Source organism: Theropithecus gelada, chromosome 3 (assembly GCF_003255815.1).
Source record: "Theropithecus gelada isolate Dixy chromosome 3, Tgel_1.0, whole genome shotgun sequence".
Classification (NCBI taxonomy): domain Eukaryota; kingdom Metazoa; phylum Chordata; class Mammalia; order Primates; family Cercopithecidae; genus Theropithecus; species Theropithecus gelada.
The window spans coordinates 132869636-132888975 of record NC_037670.1 but is presented as its reverse complement, the minus strand read 5'-3'; the positions used below and the strand labels follow the sequence as shown (position 1 = coordinate 132888975).

General features: G+C 35.9%; 1 protein-coding gene across 7 annotated transcripts in view; it reads left to right on the top strand.

Moving 5' to 3' along the window:
* Nucleotides 1–19340, top strand: part of PNPLA8 (patatin like phospholipase domain containing 8) — a 53554-nt gene that overhangs the window by 14064 nt on the left and 20150 nt on the right. For all 7 annotated transcript variants that reach the window (XM_025378308.1, XM_025378310.1, XM_025378309.1 and 4 more), the window contains 4 exons: nt 118–267; nt 8633–8784; nt 13663–13757; nt 14482–14653. In XM_025378308.1, the coding sequence (XP_025234093.1) occupies nt 118–267; nt 8633–8784; nt 13663–13757; nt 14482–14653 (569 nt within the window). The remainder of the gene's footprint in view (nt 1–117; nt 268–8632; nt 8785–13662; nt 13758–14481; nt 14654–19340) is intronic.

The following is a 19340-nucleotide window of genomic DNA, read 5'->3' as shown; positions in this document are numbered from 1 at the left end:
TTCTATTACTTTTTGTCAAATTTATAAGTTTTATTTCCTAGTGAGAACTAAGAAACTTGAATTGTTCTTTAGAGCAGTTTTGTATTCTAATCATATATATTTAATATGTCTTTGTAGATTATCGCAAGGGTGAGTATTGATAACAGGACCCGGGCATTAGTTCAGGCATTAAGAAGAACAACTGACCCAAAACTCTGCATTACTAGGGTTGAAGAACTGACTTTCCATCTTCTAGAATTTCCTGAAGGAAAAGGAGTGGCTGTCAAGGTAATTTCTAATTTATTTAATCTGGTTTTGTCTTGGAATAAAAATACTAAAAAATCTTCTAAAATGGAGAAGGCAAAGCCGTTCATTTTTCTATTTGAATTTTGTGGTTTTTATTATACATGTGATGTATATTCAGTAATTACCCTATTTATTTTGTGACATACATTATGCTAATCATTTTATTTTGTTAGCACCAATATGTATACATGAAATTAAACATTTATAAAATAGAAAATAATCAGTGTATTAGTTGAATTGCCTAACAGCTGCCAGAGTTTTCTTCAGAGCAATGTAAATATTTATACTATGTAACTATTCTTTTAAGCTAGGAGACATAATTCATATGTAAGTCTGTTTTTATTTCATGGTCCTTTCATATTTGAAAGTCTAAAAATTTTAATGACCTTACTCATAATTGAATTAGTAATTATATTAAGTAAAACAATGAGCTTTTCTTTGCCTCAGTTTTTCAATTATAAAATAATGAGGATAATTTAGACCCATTTATATGGACTGTTTTCAAAGCAGTACTATAAAATATGACCAATGTGATTAAGTCTCTTTACATCTATATTATTGAGATTATTTGTAATATTTCATGAAAAATTTGAAAATGTAATGATAGATATTGCTTAAATTTCATTAGAAATCTCTTAGTGCTTATTTTTAGCTTGCCATTCAGAAAATTGTTTTAATTTAGATCATATTTATTTGACTTTTTAACAATTATCTTGCTGAAGAATTGTCTTTGAATAATGTACCCATCCTTAATTGTGTATTGTATAACACATACATTATTATAGTTAGCTTCAGTATTTTATGGTCCTACAATTTAGGATTATATTTTATATTTATATAATCTCTTGCATAAAAGATAAGATTCTCAAATATACATATGCTTTTAAGTATATTTCACATTTCAGTGATACACTGAAAGCAAAGGTTTTTAAATAGAATTACATACTGGCTTAGTCCATTTCGGCTGTCATAATAAAATACCTTAGCCTGGGTAATTTATATAAAACAGAAATTTATTTCTCATAGTTCAAAATGAGAACTGGGCAGTCCAAAATCAAGGCACCAACAATTTGATGAGAGTCCCGTTCCTCCTAGACAGCAGCTTCTCATGGCCTACTTACATGGCAGAAGGGCAAGGGGGCTCACTTCAACCTCTTTTACAAGGCCAGTTGTACTACTGATGGATTTCTGAGTAGTTTTCAGTTGTAGTTTATTATTAAATAGTCTTGCTAATTGAAACTCTGAGCACTCTTTTATCTTGCATAACATCCCAAATCTAAGGACCTTTCAATACTATGAACAAATGTGATGGGAATGTATACCCAGATCAGTTATGAATAAAAGTCTAGTCAGTCTGAAAAAACTTGTCACCCTTCCCTTAAATAATCATCTGAAAAACAGTGAACTGGACAAGTTGCGTAAAACATGTCAGCATGTACGCTCTAGTGTGAACTTTTCCAGCTAAACTTTTTGTTATTATCAAGAGTTGAGCTTTTTAAAAATGATAGAATTTTTATAAAACATCTGTATGAATTTTACTTTTTTATGTGTCTGCCATACTTATGGTAGCTAAATACAGTGAATTATGTCTGATATGTAATGCCCTAAAAAAAAATGAGTTACTTATTTTGTATGCTACATTTATGGCAGTCACATTTAGGGAATTGTCTGTAATAATTTTTTGCACTGTTTGTGATGAAGGTGGTCTCCTTTCATTATGTTTTTTAATTAAAAAGAAGAACTTTGACCATTTAGAAAGAAGGCAGCACAAAGCATCGTAGGGAATTAGAAGAAAGAAAAGATAAGAAAATAAAAATAATATATTTTTACTACCCTCAGATTGCCACTGTAATGTATTAGAGTTTATTTGTGTTCATTGGATTAAGCTGCCTTAAGCTCTAATAGCAAACAACACCAAAATCTCAGTGACTTAACAAAACAGTTTTATTTCTGGCTCATGCAAAGTCAACTGTGAATTTGGGTGACTCTTTGGCACAGTGAACCTCAGTGTGGTGGTTACTAAGATCCTGTCCTGTTGTCTGTATTTTAATTAAGTCTTCCTCTATGATTTCTATGGCAAGGAAAGAATATTTCAGCAGAAGTTGCCACAGGTTTCTTCTACTCGCAGTCTGTTTATCCTTTCTGATTGCATGGGCCTGAAAAGTACAACCTTCTGTATGCTTGGAAGGGGAAGCAAACTGGGTGTTGGTGAACATTAGTAATGTCTGCCACAGTATTCCTTCAGAAATTATTCTATGCACATATATACCAAAATAAACTCATTCTGTATATGTTGTTTATAATCTGGTTTTTTAGCATATAATGTATACTTTTCTATATCAGTAAATGTTCTTTATCCTGTACCCAGTTTGAAAATGTTCTTTATGTAACTGATTAGATCCAAATAAGGGCCCAGTCTAGATCACACATTGCATCTGACTATTTCTCCAAGTCACTTAAAATATAATGCAGTCCTTCAGCCACACCTTCTTCACCTGCACCTTTAAAACTGACTTAATTCAAGACATCAGGCTGGTTAACAGGCAGAATGACTCACTTTCTGGATATACTTGCCTTCTTTCTCAATGTTACCTGAAGTGTTCCTCTTTCCTTTTCATTTCCTGAACGTTGGAATTTAAATATAATGGCTTGATTGAGTTAAACATTTTGTTGTTAGAGCACATTGTAGGTAATGTCATGTGCCTCATAATGTATCACATCAAGACACACATGACAATTAGTTGAACAACCATTAGTAATGCTAAGGATGACCACCGGGTTAAGGTGATGACAATCTGCTTCTCATTGGACAGTTGTGCTAGTAGTAGTATCTCATCAACCATTAACCTAATCATTTCCAGAACTAATAATTTCATTAGAGTTGCAGAATGACCAATGTCTAATTCTGTTACTCCTACATTATAATTGACATTCTTCTGTAAAGTACAGCCTTCCTTCATCAACTGAAGCTATTTGGGTATTCTCAAAGGCAAATTTTACAGGAAAGGAAAGAGAAATGCTTAATTTCCTTGTATTTAGTTACCAGTTTTCAAAATAAGGTGTTGCTTTAATAGCTGCCTCAGTGATTAAGTGAATTTTTTTTACACCTTTAAAATAATATTATGGACTCCTTGTTTTTCTAAGTTAAATGTGTTTCTTTTTCTTTTTTTGGGAGACAGAGTCTCTGTCACCCAGGCTGGAATGCAGTGCCACAGTCTTCACTCACTGGAACTTCTGCCTCCCAGGTTCAGCCCAGCTCAGCCTCCTGAGTAGCTGGGACCACAGGCATGTGCCACCACACCCAACTAATTTTTGTATTTTTTGTAGACAGAGGGTCTCACCATGTTGCCCAGGTTGGCCTCGAATTCTTGGGCTCAGGCAATCTGCCTGCTTTGCCCGCGGTACTGAGATTATAGGTGTAAGCCACCTCACCCAGCTTCTTTCTTTCTTTCTTTCTTTCTTTCTTTCTTTCTTTTTTTTTTTTTTTTTTGAGATGGAGTCTCGCTCTGTCGCCAGGCTGGAGTGCAGTGGTGCGATCTCGGCTCACTGCAACCTCCGCCTGCTGGGTTCAAGGGATTCTCCTGCCTCAACATCCCAAGTAGCTGGGACTACAAGTGCCCGCCACCATGCTCAGCTAATTTTTGTATTTTTAGTAGAGATGGGGTTTCACCATGTTGGCCAGGCTGGTCTCAATCTCCTGACCTCAGATGATCCACCTGCCTCGGTGTCCCAAAGTGCTGGGTTTACAGGTGTGAGCCACCGCTCCCGGCCTCGCCCACCCTGTTTCTATGTTCTATTTTCTCCCCCTCTCGGTTTTAAAATGCTGAATTTGTCACAAGGATTCATACATCCTTTGGGTTTATTAAAAAGCTTTTTATAAAAATTTTATATATAGAAAACAACACAAATCATAAGTTTACAGCTCCATGATTTTTCACACATGAAATACATCTATATAACCACTACCCTGAATGAGAAACAATCTTATGAACACTCCAAACACTGTCCCCAAAAAGGTTGATCAGTTTTTCAGAATTCTAGCAGCATAATTTAGTTGTGCCTCTTTTTGCATGTTATATGAATGATAAGCATGTGTTCTTACATGTCTGGTTTTTTTTCACTCCATATTATGTTTGTGAGAACCTTCTATATTGTTGGGTATACTTTTCATTTTTCCCTCTACTGCTAGACATTTGGATGGTTTGCAGTTTGGGAATATTTAGGAGTAGTACCTCTGGGTTATATGTTTTGGAAAACACAGGTCTTCGTTTCTTTGGGGTATATACCTAAGAGTACTATTGCTGCTCACAGAGTGAGCATATTTGTATCAGTAGTAGATACTGCCAAATGGTTTTGCATAGTGCTGGTGCCAATTTATTCTTTCACCAGAATTATATGAGGCCTCTGTGTTCTACTTTCTCTCCAACACTTTATTTTGTAATCTTTTTTCGAGACTGAGTGTTGCTCTGTCGTCCAGGCTGGAGTGCAGTGGTGCGTTCTCGGCTTGCTGCAACCTCCACCTCCTGGGTTCAAGCAGTTCTCCTGCCTCAGCCTCCCTAGTAGCTGGGATTACAGGCACCCACCAGCACACCCGGCTAATTTTTGGATTTTTAGTAGAGACGGGGTTTCACATGTTGGTCAGGCAGGTCTTGAACACCTGACGTCAAGTAATCTGCCCGCTTTGGCCTCCCAAAGTGTTGGGATTATAGCCGTGAGCCACCACACCCAACCTTTTTAAATCTTTTCAATTTGAGCAGGTTTTTTGGGTGTTAAGTGATATTAAATTGTGGTTTTAATTTTTTATTTCATTGATAGCTATGACATTCAACATCTTTTCCATGGTTTATTGGCCGTGTTTATACTTCCTTGTGAAGTACCTATTCCAGATCTTGCCTGTTCTTCCGTTGGGTTGACCAACTTTTTCTTCATTATTTGTAGAATTTAAAAAGTATATTATGGTTGTAACTCACTTGTCATGTGTGGTGTGTATATGTATGTCTTACAAATACGTTCTCCTATTCTGTGGCTGACCTTTTCACTCTTGTGTTTTTTGATAAACAGATATTCTTAATTTTTTCTAATTTTTATATATATATATATTTTTTTTTGAGACGGAATCTCGCCCTGTCGCCCAAGCTAGAGTGCAATGGCGCAATCTGGGCTCACTGCAAGCTCCGCCTCCCAGGTTCACGCCATTCTCTTGCCTCAGCCTCCCGAGTAGCTGGGACTACAGGCGCCCACCACCAAGCCCGGCTAATTTTTTTGCATTTTTTTAGTAGCGACAGGTTTCACCAGGTTAGCCAGCATGGTCTTGATCTCCTGGCCTCGTGATCCGCCTGTCTCCGCCTCCCAAAGTGCTGGGTTTAGAGGCGTGAGCCACCGTGCCCAGTCAATACTTTTCTTTATGGTTAGTATTTTGTGTCCTGTTTAATAAATCTTTGCCTATCCTAAAGTCATAAAAGTATTTTTGGCCAGGCGCCATGGCTCAGGCCTGTAATCCCAGCACTGTGGGAGGCTGAGGTAGGCGGCTGAGGTGGGTGGATCATGAGGTCAAGAGATCAAGACCATCCTGGCCAACATGGTGAAACCTCATCTCTACTAAAAATACAAAAATTAGCTGGGCTTGCTGGTGTGCACCTGTAGTCCCAGCTGCTTGGGAGACTGAGGCAGGAGAATGGCTTGAACCCGGGAGGCGAAGGTTGCAGTGAGCCGAGATTGCGCCACTGCACTCCAGCCAGGGCGACAGAGCAAGATTCTGTCTCAAAAAAAAATATATATATATATATATACACACACACATAAATTTTCCTGTGTTTTCTTCTGAAACCTTGTTTTGCCTTTTACTCTTATATCTACTATTCATCTAGAATAGATTTGGTTGTGTGGTGTGTGGCAGAAGTCCTGACTTTTAAAAAATACACTTATCCAGTTGACTCAGCACCATTTATTGAAAAGACCTTTATCATAAATGAGATGTATATATGGATCTGTTTCTAGACACAGTATTTTTTATTTATTTATTTTTTGAAATGGAGTTTCGCTCTTGTTGCCTAGGCTGGAGTGCAGTGGCGCGATCTTGGCTCACCACAACCTCCGCCTCCCAGGTTCAAACGATTCTGTTGCCTCAGCCTCCCTAGTACCTGGGATTACAGGCATGCGCCACCATGCCCAGTTAATTTTGTATTTTTAGTAGAGATGGTTTTCTCCATGTTGGTCAGGCTGGTCTTGAACTCCCGACCTCAGGTGATGCACCCACCTCGGCTTCCTAAAGTGCTGGGATTACAGGTGTGAGTCACCATGCCCCACCAGATACAGTATTTTGTTCCACTGGTATATTTGTCTATCGTTGCTCTAATAGTACACTGGCTAAATTTTTGCAGCTTTATAAACTTAATATTAGGTAGTATAAATCCTCCAACCTTGTTCTTCTTAATATTGTTGGCTTGGCTATTCTTGACATGTTATATTTCTATATGAATTTTAGGATCAGCTTATCTACAAAAAAAATTTTAAAAGAGAAAAACATGGTGGGATTGCAGTGAATATATGGAACAATTTAGGGTGAATTGGGTCTTTGTTGAGTTTCCAAGCCATGACATCTTTTTGTGGTTATTCTAATATGAACATCAATTCTTGGTTTTTGTCATTCGGTACTGGATTCACATGCTTTATAGTTTTTCTGGACGCTGGAGATTGTAAATTTGAAAAATTGCATAGGCTGTAGATTATATCAAATTATATATTTTTCCAGGGTTTATTTGTTCTTCTGTTTAGCATTTGAGTGGAGCACAGATAGCCTTAATTGAGTTAGGGTCAAATCTGGATCAAGGCTGTATTACAGTTTGGGTAAGACCTCTCTTTTGCCCTGATTTTAGGGCATATTCTTCCGGGGCTTTCAGTTGAGAGCCTGGTGTGTTCACTTAACCACCACCTCATTGGGTCCTAAAATCTCAAGAATACAAAGCCTTCCACTCTGATTTTCAGAGGTCTTCAGCTTACCTTTCGCCTTTCACACCTCCTGATTTTAGAATTCAGCAGATGTCGTGAGGTAAAGCTAGCCATGTGTTTGAAGCCCTTCAGGTCTTCTATTTTTTTTTCACTCCAAACCCCTTAGATGCTAAGTGATCAGCTGGTTTCTCTGTCGTTTATTTGGGGCCCTCTGTCTGATTCAGACTCAATTTTTTCATCCTTTACTTTTTCCTGGAATCAGCAAATGCCTCCAGGGAAGAAAAGCTATAGTTTACCAGCTCACTTCCTAGCAATTACTCCTTCTCCAGATTCTTGGCTCCATCTGTTCTTGTTGCTTCAGCAGCTCTCTGTCTGATGCCTTTAAACAGATGGTGCTTTTCTTGTATTTCATCAAGATTTTCTTGTTCTTAATGGGAGCATTGATCTCTAACACAGTGTTTCATCTTAACCGGAACTGGAAATTTGCATTATTCTCCACCATTGCTCAAGTTCCTCTAGTGGGGCCTCACAGCTCAACATTAGGGGAAAAAATATTGAGAAAGAATTTAGAGTATTTCAGATTGATTGATCATAAAAAGGAAACAAAATGAGTGATACCTAGGAAAGTTATTTGATTTACAGGTTACACAGCAGAATTATAGCTGCCACTCAGCCATTCCATTAAACCTGGGGTACTGACTATATAAGATGCTTCTGTGTACAGAAGCTAGAGAATCTTTGGTAAGCAACATAGAACTCTAGGATTTAAGCTCTTGTCTGTGATCAACAATATGATGTTGAGTGCTTAGAATCTTGAAGTCTCAGGTTTATTTAAACTGATTATTTAATTGTAGTAGCCTGTTTTTACCTTCTTACCTCCGTTTTATTTGTTAACATTTGTTCTTATTCCTTTATGAGGCACCCTTGAATCCCCTATGCAATGTATATAAGATGGTTCATTTTTTCTTTTTAATAACAGTTTAACTTCTAGTAGTTACTATGAATCAGTTTTAGACTCCTAATCTCAGGATTTGTACAAAGTATTATACAAAATTTATAATGTTAACCTTTTGTTGTAATACTTTGTGAATTTCTATAATTAAATTATATTTTCTTTAGTTAAGTATTACACCTTTTAATGAAAATATTTGAATAGAGGTTAATTTTTGTCCCAATATTAAAACAAATATAATCTAGATAATTGACATTAATATATCAAAAACTAATCTGTCTTATAAGATTACTGAGAAAGTAATCTATATTATAAGATTCCTGAGAAAGTAATGAACACTGTCACCTTGATTGTCATGTGATGAACTGCAGGTATTGGTTAATAATAATCATACATTTTCAGTCTTGATTTGACAAAAGCAATAAAGTATATTTTCTCTCAATATAGGAAAGAATTATTCCATATTTATTACGACTGAGACAAACTAAGGATGAAACTCTTCAGGCTGCAGTTAGAGAAATTTTGGCCCTAATTGGCTACGTGGATCCAGTGAAAGGGAGAGGAATCCGAATTCTCTCAATTGATGGTGGAGGAACAAGGTAAGGCTAGGAACATGATTCTTTTTTCTTTTTTTTTTTTGAGATGGAGTTTCCCTCTGTTGACCAGGCTGGAGTGCAGTGGCACAATCTCAGCTCATTGCAACCTCCGCCTCCCAGGTTCAAGTGATTCTCCTGCCTCACCCTCTCAATTAGCTGTGATTACAGGCTCCCGCCACCACACCCAGCTAATTTTTGTAGTTTTAGTAGAGATGGGGTTTCCCCATTTTGGCCAGGCTGGTCTCGAACTCCTGAGGTCAGGTGATCTGCCTGCCTTGGCCTCCCAAAGTGCTAGGATTATAGGCACGAGCCACCACACACAGCTGGAACATGGTTCTTAAAAACTACAGATTCAATTCAGCTTTAGGAATTAAAAAAAATGATTTGATATATCATTATAAAATCAAATTTTTTAAATAAAACATGAAATTGTTTTAATTAATCTAAGTGCTACTCTGACATATACTTCAATTCTTTGGTTTGATTTAGTATTTTTATTTTCATATTTTATTTTATTTTATTTTAGTATTTCTATTTTTATATTTGGCCTTTTTAGACCTTTTTGGTAGTGTAGAAGCTTATCAACCATTATTCTCATAAAATCTTGACAGTGTTTTATAATTTTAGCTTTCTTTTATTATTTTATTTTATCTTTTTGGAGATAGAGTCTTGCTCTGTTGCCCAGGCTGGAGTGCAGTGGCGCAATCTCATATCACTGCCACCTCTGCCTCCCAAGTTCAAGCAATTCTCCTGTCTCAGCCTCCCAAGTAGCTGGGATTATAGGTGTCCGCCACCATGCCTGGCTAATTTTTTGTATTGTTAGTAGAGACGTGGTTTCACCATGTTGTCTAGGCTGGTCTTGAACTCCTAACCTCAGATAAACCACCTGCCTCAGCCCCCCAAAGTGCTGGGATTACAGGCGTGAGCCACCGCGCCCAGCCAGCTTTCTTTTATTACACTTATCTTACCCATATATATCCACTAGTCACTTAATAAAGTGATGGTTGCAAAATGAGGCTATATTAACTTCCTGACTTCTGATGTCTTCACTTGGAGATGCCAGTTCTGGTGCTATATAAGAAATAAAGTCATTCTTTGTTCAGAAGGAGATAGTTTCACTATTAAGCTCTATTTTTACTACTGGCAATCCATCCATGCTTCCTACTCAAGTCTTTGTTTATCTAGTTCCTTCCAACTTGTTGGTTAGATTTTTTGGCTTGGTTTTTCAAACCTTTTCCCCAAAATCTTCTAGCTCATTCTCTAGTTCCCTGCCATCCCTACTGTTACCTCATAATTCATAGTACATGCCCTGCCTATTGTTCTTAGCTTTAACTTACCTCCCTGGTTTTGCTTTTTGGTATACCCAACTTGCCAACCACTCTTCTGTATGTTCAAGTACTACCCTGTATCTTTTTGTTAAATTCCTTGGTTCTCTATTCACCCGAGTCCTTTATACTTTAACATCAATATGAAGGAAGGAGTAAATAATGAGAGAAGGAAGCTAACCTCAGATGGTGGCAGTGGAAGGCAGGAGGAAGGAAAAACATACCAGTAACTTTTTTTGAGATGGAGTTTTGCTCTTGTTGCCCAGGCTGGAGTGCAGTGACATGATCTCGGCTCACTGCAACCTCCACCTCCCAGGTTCAAGTGATCAATTCCCCCGCTGCAGCCTCCCAAGTAGCTGGGATTATAGGCATTAACTACCACACCCGGCTACTTTTGTATTTTTAGTAGAGACAGGGTTTCACCATGTTGGCAATTCTGGTCTCAAGCTCCTGACCTCAGGTAATCCACCCACCTCAGCCTCGCAAAGTGCTGGGATTACAGGTATGAGCTACCACGCCCAGCCAATACCAGTAACTTTTAAGAAACATGGAGACAGGATATGGTAGACATAGGTCAAGATCACTCTAAGTGTAAACCTGTGTGTGACTGGGACAGAATTGCAGGGAATCTCAACAGATTGGTGTTGAGGAAAGACACTTTTTTCTTGAACATATTTAATGTAAGATTATATCCATACAGAAGTGCTCAGTTGTCAAAAGCCCACTGAAGAGAGAACAATCTTAAAAGATCTTAGAGGATGTTTCTTAAGAAAGTGAATAATGTTAAGAAGGTGTATGTCATTCATGTGATATAGATACAGTGATAACTGGAGAGATTATTCTAGTTCATAGAATTGGTTCCAAATGGTGACAAATAAGGAAAATGGCAGTTAAATGAGTAGAAGCATTTCACTAAGGAGCAGAAGGAATCCTCTCTGCCATTAAGTTCAGGGGAATTGCGACAGGTAGTGTCATTCATTGAGTCAGCTAACAGACATTGGGTGCCTACTATGTTGTAAGCCCTGATTTAGATCCTGGGGACGGTGAGCAAACAAAACAATACAGTGTTTGCATTGTAGAGGAGGAAAAAGACAACAAATAGAAAAACAAAAATATGTTATTCTGGGTGCTATGGAGAAAAATAAAGCAAAGTAAAGGGATAGAGAGGAAGAGTACTATTTTAAAGAATGCTCAGGACCAAGACTTCTTTTTAAAGAAGTTATATTTATGTAGAGATAGGAAGGAAGAAAATTAAAGAACATTCAGATGTCTGTTTAAGATCAGACAAGCATGATGAAAAAGAAGTTTGTATCCAATAAATAGTTTATCTTGTAGAATAAGAGTTGTATTAGTCATATAAGGAGGAAATCAGTGTGAGGTAATTTGGGAAAATCTAGGGGTGGGTTAGGATGAAGTTAGGTTTAGATTTGTAATTCTCCACTGGAGATGATTTTGCCCCCTAAAGGACATTTGGCAGTATCTGGAGACATTTTTGGTTGTCATAACTAGGGCACTGCCAATTTCATCTAGTTTGAAGAGGACAGTTGTGACTAAACATGATACAGTGCACAGGACAGCCCCGCAAAACAAGGGTTATCCAACCCAGAATGTCAGCAGTGCTGCTGTTGAGAAAACTTGGTTTAGGGGAATATGGGAAAGCAGCCTGAATGGGAGGTTTGTGTGAAAAGCAGTAATGTATGAGGGCTTGAGAGAAAAAATAAAAAACCCTGTCTTTTACTTCTTTGGTATAAGAGAACCTACAGTGGTAGGCATAGACAGCTGTGCAACTGTGGCAGATATATATGTATTTACATTCATTCAGAATTTATGAACACAACATTTTAAATAGTTAATTTTCCCAATTATACGAGTAGTTAGAAAAACCTGAGAGAGAAAAAAATCCCTAAAACCATAGCTCACAACTCTAAGATTATTTTAGTATTTTGATTAATTTTCTTCTAATATTTTTCTTTGTGAACATATATGTGCCTATTTTATTTCCTTTTTGTGATAATAGAGGTCATTGTTAAATATATTGTATCCATTACATTTAATTCATCATCTTGCCTTGAATTAATAATGTATCTCTTTCATAAGACATCTTCTTAACTCTCCTCAAATCCACATAATTTGTTGTATTTAAAAGATCAGCATCTTTGGTTTTCTACTTTAATCTTACAGAATTTTCTAGTTACTTCCTGTTAACATTATCAAGGCACAATTTGACACTCTAAATTTTTTGGTGCCTAACTACCTTTGTGTTCCAGGACTTACCTACCCCCTACCTTGTGTTGGCAATAGAGCTTTTCATCGTTTTTTTGTATTCTCCCACTGTTAAAAATTGTCATGATACACACATGAGAGTTTGCATGGTACGTACACCCTCAATTGGTCTATATCTCCTAAGCTTTTTCATCGTTTCGCGTTCCTTCGTGAAGCTATTAACTGCTGTTGGCAAGGATTCAGAAATGAGCAAAGTCAGCAACATTAATTAATATACCATTAATGTAGAGGGTTATCCTAAAGTTATTGAAAGTTTTTAAAAATGAATAAAGAAAAGGGAGCTTAAAAATCTGACTGGTGGCCAGGCGCGGTGGCTCGCGCCTGTAATCCTAGCACTTTGGGAGGCCGAGGTGGGTGGATCATGAGGTCAGGAGATCGAGACCATCCTGGCTAACACGGTGAAACCCTGTCTCTACTAAAAATAAAAAAAAATTTAAAAAATTAGCTAGGCGTGGTGGCGGGCGCCTGTAGTCCCAGCTACTCGGGAGGCTGAGGCAGGAGAATGGTGTGAACCCAGGAGGTGGCACTTGCAGGGAGTCCAGTGAGCCACTGCACTCCAGCCTGGGCAGTCTCAAAAAAAAAAAAAAAAAAAAAAAAAAAATCTGGTGAAATATGTAAGTTAAAAATGTATAGAGTCATAGCTGACCAACTATATTAGTAAGAGAAGAAACCAAGGTATGGCATTCCAAAACCAGTGAGTGAGTTTTTAAGTGTTTTCCAGAGTTGTTTGTTTTTTTTCAATTTTATATTGGCATATCTTTGTATTCTTCTTTAGTTGTTTGTTGGTTTTTGGCATTCTTAAGAAGTGTATTTGGGCAGATTTCTTCTTCTTTTTACTTTTTTTTTCTGTAGAAATGGGGTCTCGCTGTATTGTTCAGCTGGTCTTGAACTCCTGGCCTCAAGTGATCCTCTTACCTCAGCCTCCCAAAGCTCTGGGATTACAGGAAAGAGCCACTGCCTGACCAGATTTATTCTTACTTAAAGAGATACTGTTTTGCAGAAGGATGGGTTCAGTGAAAAAACAAGAGAGAGACACTAGTATAAATTTTAAAATGTGCTGCCATAGTGTAGGTTTTGTATCATTTAGATATTAGATTTTCAAAAGTAATCCTAAAAATTTGGACAGGCAATTTTTACTGATTCTGATTTATATTTTTAATTTTCATGTTAGCATATAAACTACAAAAGCAATTATTAGATTGTTTTATTCAACGACTTAAATTATTTTTTCTTTAAACAGGAATTGTCATTTTGCCTTTAATCTTTTCTATAGGGGCGTGGTTGCTCTCCAGACCCTACGAAAATTAGTTGAACTTACTCAGAAGCCAGTTCATCAGCTCTTTGATTACATTTGTGGTGTAAGCACAGGTAATTATTATATGGAAGTGGTGCATTCTGGCAGTACATTAAGGAAGAGAACATTAAGTACTTATGTTTAAGATCATAGTCCTTTGCCTCCTCTAGCCCTCTCTCCATACCCCAAAATTTTCTCCTCCCGTTTCTCTTTTGTTCATGGTTATGCCATTTAGGCACACTAGGTGGCAGTGTGTCCTGCCAATTATAGCTAGATATGGAATCAGCTGTTTAAAAGGACGTCCAAGAGTACCTAATATCTTTAATTACATTGGTTCCTAGGACTAACTTGAAGGAGAATCGCTTAGTGACTTGGTGAGTTGTCAAATATACCATATTTTAAGACTAAAACTAAGTAATTTATTGATGTTAGAAAGAACGTGAGTTATCTACCATATCTTTTATATAATTTAATGTAAAACAACACATTTGTAAATATTTTTAAATTATTATTTTCATTATTTAATCCTTTTTGAGCATTCATTTAATCCTTTTTGAGACCTAGTAAATTCCTTTACATTTGTTAACCCAGTACAAGAGACATGAATTTTAGTTTTTCTTATTACTCCCATTTTACACGTGAAAAAAATGGGGCTCTGAGAAGGAAAGTCATTTGTCCCAGGTGACATAGCTAGAAAGTATCAACTCTAAATTTAAGCCAAAACTATGATTCAGGAGATCTTATCAGCATAAGGGCTATAACTTAACACTGATAAAAACTAAGAATTCTTTTTTCCAGGTGCCATATTAGCTTTCATGTTGGGGTTGTTTCATATGCCCTTGGATGAATGTGAGGAACTTTATCGAAAATTAGGATCAGATGTATTTTCACAAAATGTCATTGTTGGAACAGTCAAAATGAGTTGGAGCCATGCATTTTATGACAGTCAAGCATGGGAAAACATTCTTAGGTAAGTTACAATTACTCTTTTTAAATGTTCTAATTATATAGGTAGTATGTGCATATTATAATTTCAAAAATAAGAATATTAAATTATATTCTTGCATAATTTGAAAAACATCAAGAATATTAAATTATTCTACTAATTACAGATAACCACTGTCAGTATTTTGGTGAATCATAGTTTAATAATTGTTTTGGGGGATTCGTGTGTGTGAGATTTGCATGTAAAAGTTACAATTGCCTTTTTTTAAAAATATGAGATATTTGCATCCTGTTGTTTTTACTTAACATATTAAATGTGTCTCAAGTCATTCTAAAATATTCAGTTATTTTTATTTTTATTTATTTTTTGACACACGCTGTCACTCCCGTTGCCCAGGGTAGAGTACAGTGGTACTGTCTTGGCTCACTGCAGCCTCAACTTCCCAGGCTCAAGTGATCCTCCCACCTCAGCCTCCCAAGTAGCTGGGACCACATGTGTGTACCACCATGCCCAGCTAATTTTTTCTATTTTTAGTAGAAACAAGATTTCACCGTGTTGCTCAGGCTCCTAACCTCAAGTGATCCGCCTGCCTCCCAAAGTGTATATAAGCATACAATATAAGCATAAAATCATCCACAATCCTATTATTCAGAGCTGTAGACTTTAATATATTTCCTTCTAGTTTTTTATTAGACCATAAACATTTTGTATAGCTGAGATTAGATTGTAGTTGTAAATTTGTATCCTTTTCCTTTTTCCAAACATTCTTAAAATCTCCTGACATATTTTTAAAGACTACACTATACTCCAGAGTGGGATGTTACATTTTCTTAATCATTTCCATTTAGGATTTTTATGGACATTTAGGACATTTATGTTCCTAATTTTTTGGGATTATGAACGATGCTGTCATAGAAAACTTTAAATTTCTTCTCACTTTTCAGAATATATCAGTAGGTCACTATATAAGAAGCATATTTATTGGGTCTAATGTTGATGTCTTCTTAAAATAATTATTACATAGGAAATAGAAAATATATCAAGAAAACAATAAAAATAATTTATAATCCCACTAAGAACAAAAGCACTATTAACATGGTGGTGTATTTTTTCCTGTAATTTCTTACAGATAGACAAGTGTATATGCGTGTACTTGTGAGTGTAGGTGTATCCATCCTCTTTACAAAATTCAGATAATGCACATGTAGTCTTGAGTCCTGCGTTTTCACTTAGCATTTTATCACAGATGATTTCCTATGTCAGTTAATATGTTTTGAAACATATATTAATGGTTCTTCACCATTTTATGGATGTACTATTTTTTATTTAACAAATCCTCTTTTAGAAAAAGATAAGGTAATTTTCTAGAAGTAAAATTGTGGGTCAGAGGATGTGCGTGTTTTAACAATCTTGATACATTCATAGCTGAATTTGTTCTTCAATACAGTGGTTTTAGCTTACTCATCCAGCAACATCAACATGTATTTCTGTTTCATGAAATACTCGTGAACACCAGACACTTAATGTTTAAAATGACATTAGTTTGAGAGATTTTGAAACTCATGTTTCAATTTGTATCACTTTCATTATTGATGAGTTTGAACTTAGTTTTGGTTTTTGATGGCTTTTTATTATTTTTTTTGTGAATTTTGAGGGCATAATTTTTGCCTCTTTTCTCATGGGATATTCCTCAATGTGTTGTAAATATATTAACCATATATTGAAAAAGTGCTTTCTAATTAATAATTTTTTAATGTAGAGCATTGAAACATCTTCATTTAGCCAAATCTTTTCCTTTAAAGATTTTTAACTTTTATGTTTGTAAGTCTTTCCTACAATCCTACTACTGGGTATATACCCAAAGGAAAATAATTCATTCCATCAAAAAGACACATGCACTCATGTGTTCATCATAGCACTGTTCACAATGGCAGATACAAGGAATAAACCCAGGTGCCCATCAACAGTGGATTGGATAAAGAAAATGTGGTACATATACATTGTGGAATACTATGCAGCTATAAAAAAAAATGAAATCATGTCCTTTGCAGCAACATGGTTGGCACCGGAGGCCATTATAATAAGCAACCTAACACGAAAACATAAAGCCAAATACCACATGTTCTTTCTTACAAGTGAGAGCTAAACGTTGAATGTACATGAACATATAGATGGGAACAGTTGACGTTGGAAACCATTAGACGGGAGGGAGAGTGGGGTGTGAGCTGAAGAACCACTTGTTGGGTATCATGCTTACTGCCTAGGTGATAGGATTGTTGGGACCCCAAGCCTCAGTGACACACAGTTTACCCATTAACAAACCTGCATACATACTCTTTATACTAAAAGTTTAAATTAAAAAAAAAAAATAAGTCTTTTCTACCTTGAAGGTAGGTAAATATTTGTATTATTTCCTAGTTGTAAAGTTTTCAGTTTATATGTAATTCTGAAGTTACCTAAAACTTATTGTGATATATGTTGTAAGGTAATCAAGCTGTTTTTTTTTTAATCAAATGTTAATCCAAATGTCCCAGCTCCCTTTACCAAGTGTTTTTTTTTTTTTTTTAACTGATTCGAAACATCACCTTTATCATATTTGAAATTCTTATCTATATTAGAATCTATGTTCAAGTTTTTGGTTTCTCTATGGATTTATTTTTGTACAAATTCTGCAAATTTAGTTGTTGAACCTTTGCATAATATTTTTATAATGATATAGCATAGCAAATCTTTTCTCCTTATTCTTCTTTTACACAATTTTCATTTAATATTCAAAGTTAATCTTAGGCTACTTTTATCACATAAAAAAAATATTCCACTGATATTTGGATGGAAATTACATGGAACGTATCACTTATTTTGTGGAACATTGACATCTTTCCAATCGTGGAATCTTCCCATCCATTATCATTGTATGTTACTTATTTTCACATCTTTTGTGTCTATTAGAAAATATAGTTCACCATCCTGGCTAACAGGGTGAAACCACATCTCTACTAAAAATACAAAAAAAAAAATTAGCCGGGCATGGGGGCGGGCATCTGTAGTCCCAGCTACTCCGGAGGCTGAGGCAGGAGAATGGCATGAACCCAGGAGGTGGAGCTTGCAGTGAGCCGAGATCACAGCACTGCACTCCAGCCTGGGCAACAGAGTGAGACTCCATCTCAAAAAAAAAAAAAAGAAAAAAAAAATATATATAAAAAATTAATATCTATCCCAGATTCATTTGATCAATACTTTTTATTAAGATTATTTAATGAAAATTTAAAAATTTATTCTAAAACCAGTTTCTCTACTATGAAATTTTTTTCCTTTTGTTACTTATGAGAGTATCTTTGCATATTTGTGTATTGCTGTCTCATTTTTACTCTTCTAGAAACTTCTTTATTTTTAATCCTAACACTGATAAATTTTATCAGTGTGGTTGTTTTTCTTTCTCTGCTTTTTCAAATTCAGCCTTTGCTGCAGAATAAGCCACTCCAAAACTTAGTGGCTTAAAGCAATGATTATTTAGTCTCATGACTCTGTGGTTTGACTGGGTGTTTCTTCTGTTCTTGACTGAGCTCACTTGGTGACTCAGCTAATGGGCCTGGGAAGTCTCTCTCTCCACCTGGTCATTCTTACCCAAGCTTTGTCTCATCATTGTGGTTTCAGAGTTCCCAGAGGGCAAGCCCCAGTGGATAAGCACTTATCAAGCCTCAGTTTAATGGCATGTTTGCTGAGGTCACATGGACTGAAAGCCACGCCAACCGAGAGTCTGTAGGAAGAGACTATATACAACGACATGGATACCAGGACTATGATTCACTGGGTGCCATTATTGTTAATATTCTTCTCTACCTACCTTCTGACCTTTTTTGTCATAGCATTTTTTTTCCCTCATTGTTTATTGAGAGGATTTTTTTTTTTCCTGTGATAATTTTGTGTTATTTTAAGGGAACTATTTTATGGCATCAGTAGAATCTAGGCATGTTGATTTTTTTTTTTCATATTTTGGCATCTCAGAAATAAACAATTACCATTACTTTCTTTACAAATTTATATTCATAAGTTAATTCACTGAAACCTTTTTAGCTTTTGATAAAATCAAGATTTAAACAAAAATATAAATAAATAAATATGAACTTTGCCAAAAAGTGTGAAAGCAGCATGCTCCTAGGATTTCTCATGTAATTTTACAGTAAGAATTCTATGAAAAGACAAAGAACCTTAAAAAGATAAAATGCATGGATCTTCATGTGGTAGAGATCTATAGATAAGGTTGGGGAAGACAAAAGATCTTGTCGATTTTGGAAAGTACTTTACATTGATATTTATTAAAGCTTATAAAGGGTAGATCACTAAGCAGTTTGTAAATATTCTTTTTATGAAATTCACTAATATTCTAGTTGAGAAACATGAGTATTGTTTGAAAAACACATTAGAAAATGGTTTTACTCATGAGGAAGGTTGGTGAAACCATACATAGCCTTTGTATTCAATATAGGGAAAATACATAATTTTTAAGTCTGGAAAAGTCTGCATTGAAATAAAATTCTCTTACTATGGAATTGCAAAAATTGCTGCCCAAGGACAATTTCTGTAATGTCATAGTAATTCAAATGCCAACTCTGATGATTTTCAAAGCAGTTTTCTTGATGACATTGGCTCTTACCAACTAAAACAAGCTTCAAGTCTCATTGTCCTCACCTGGTTACTCTAACTAGCCCAT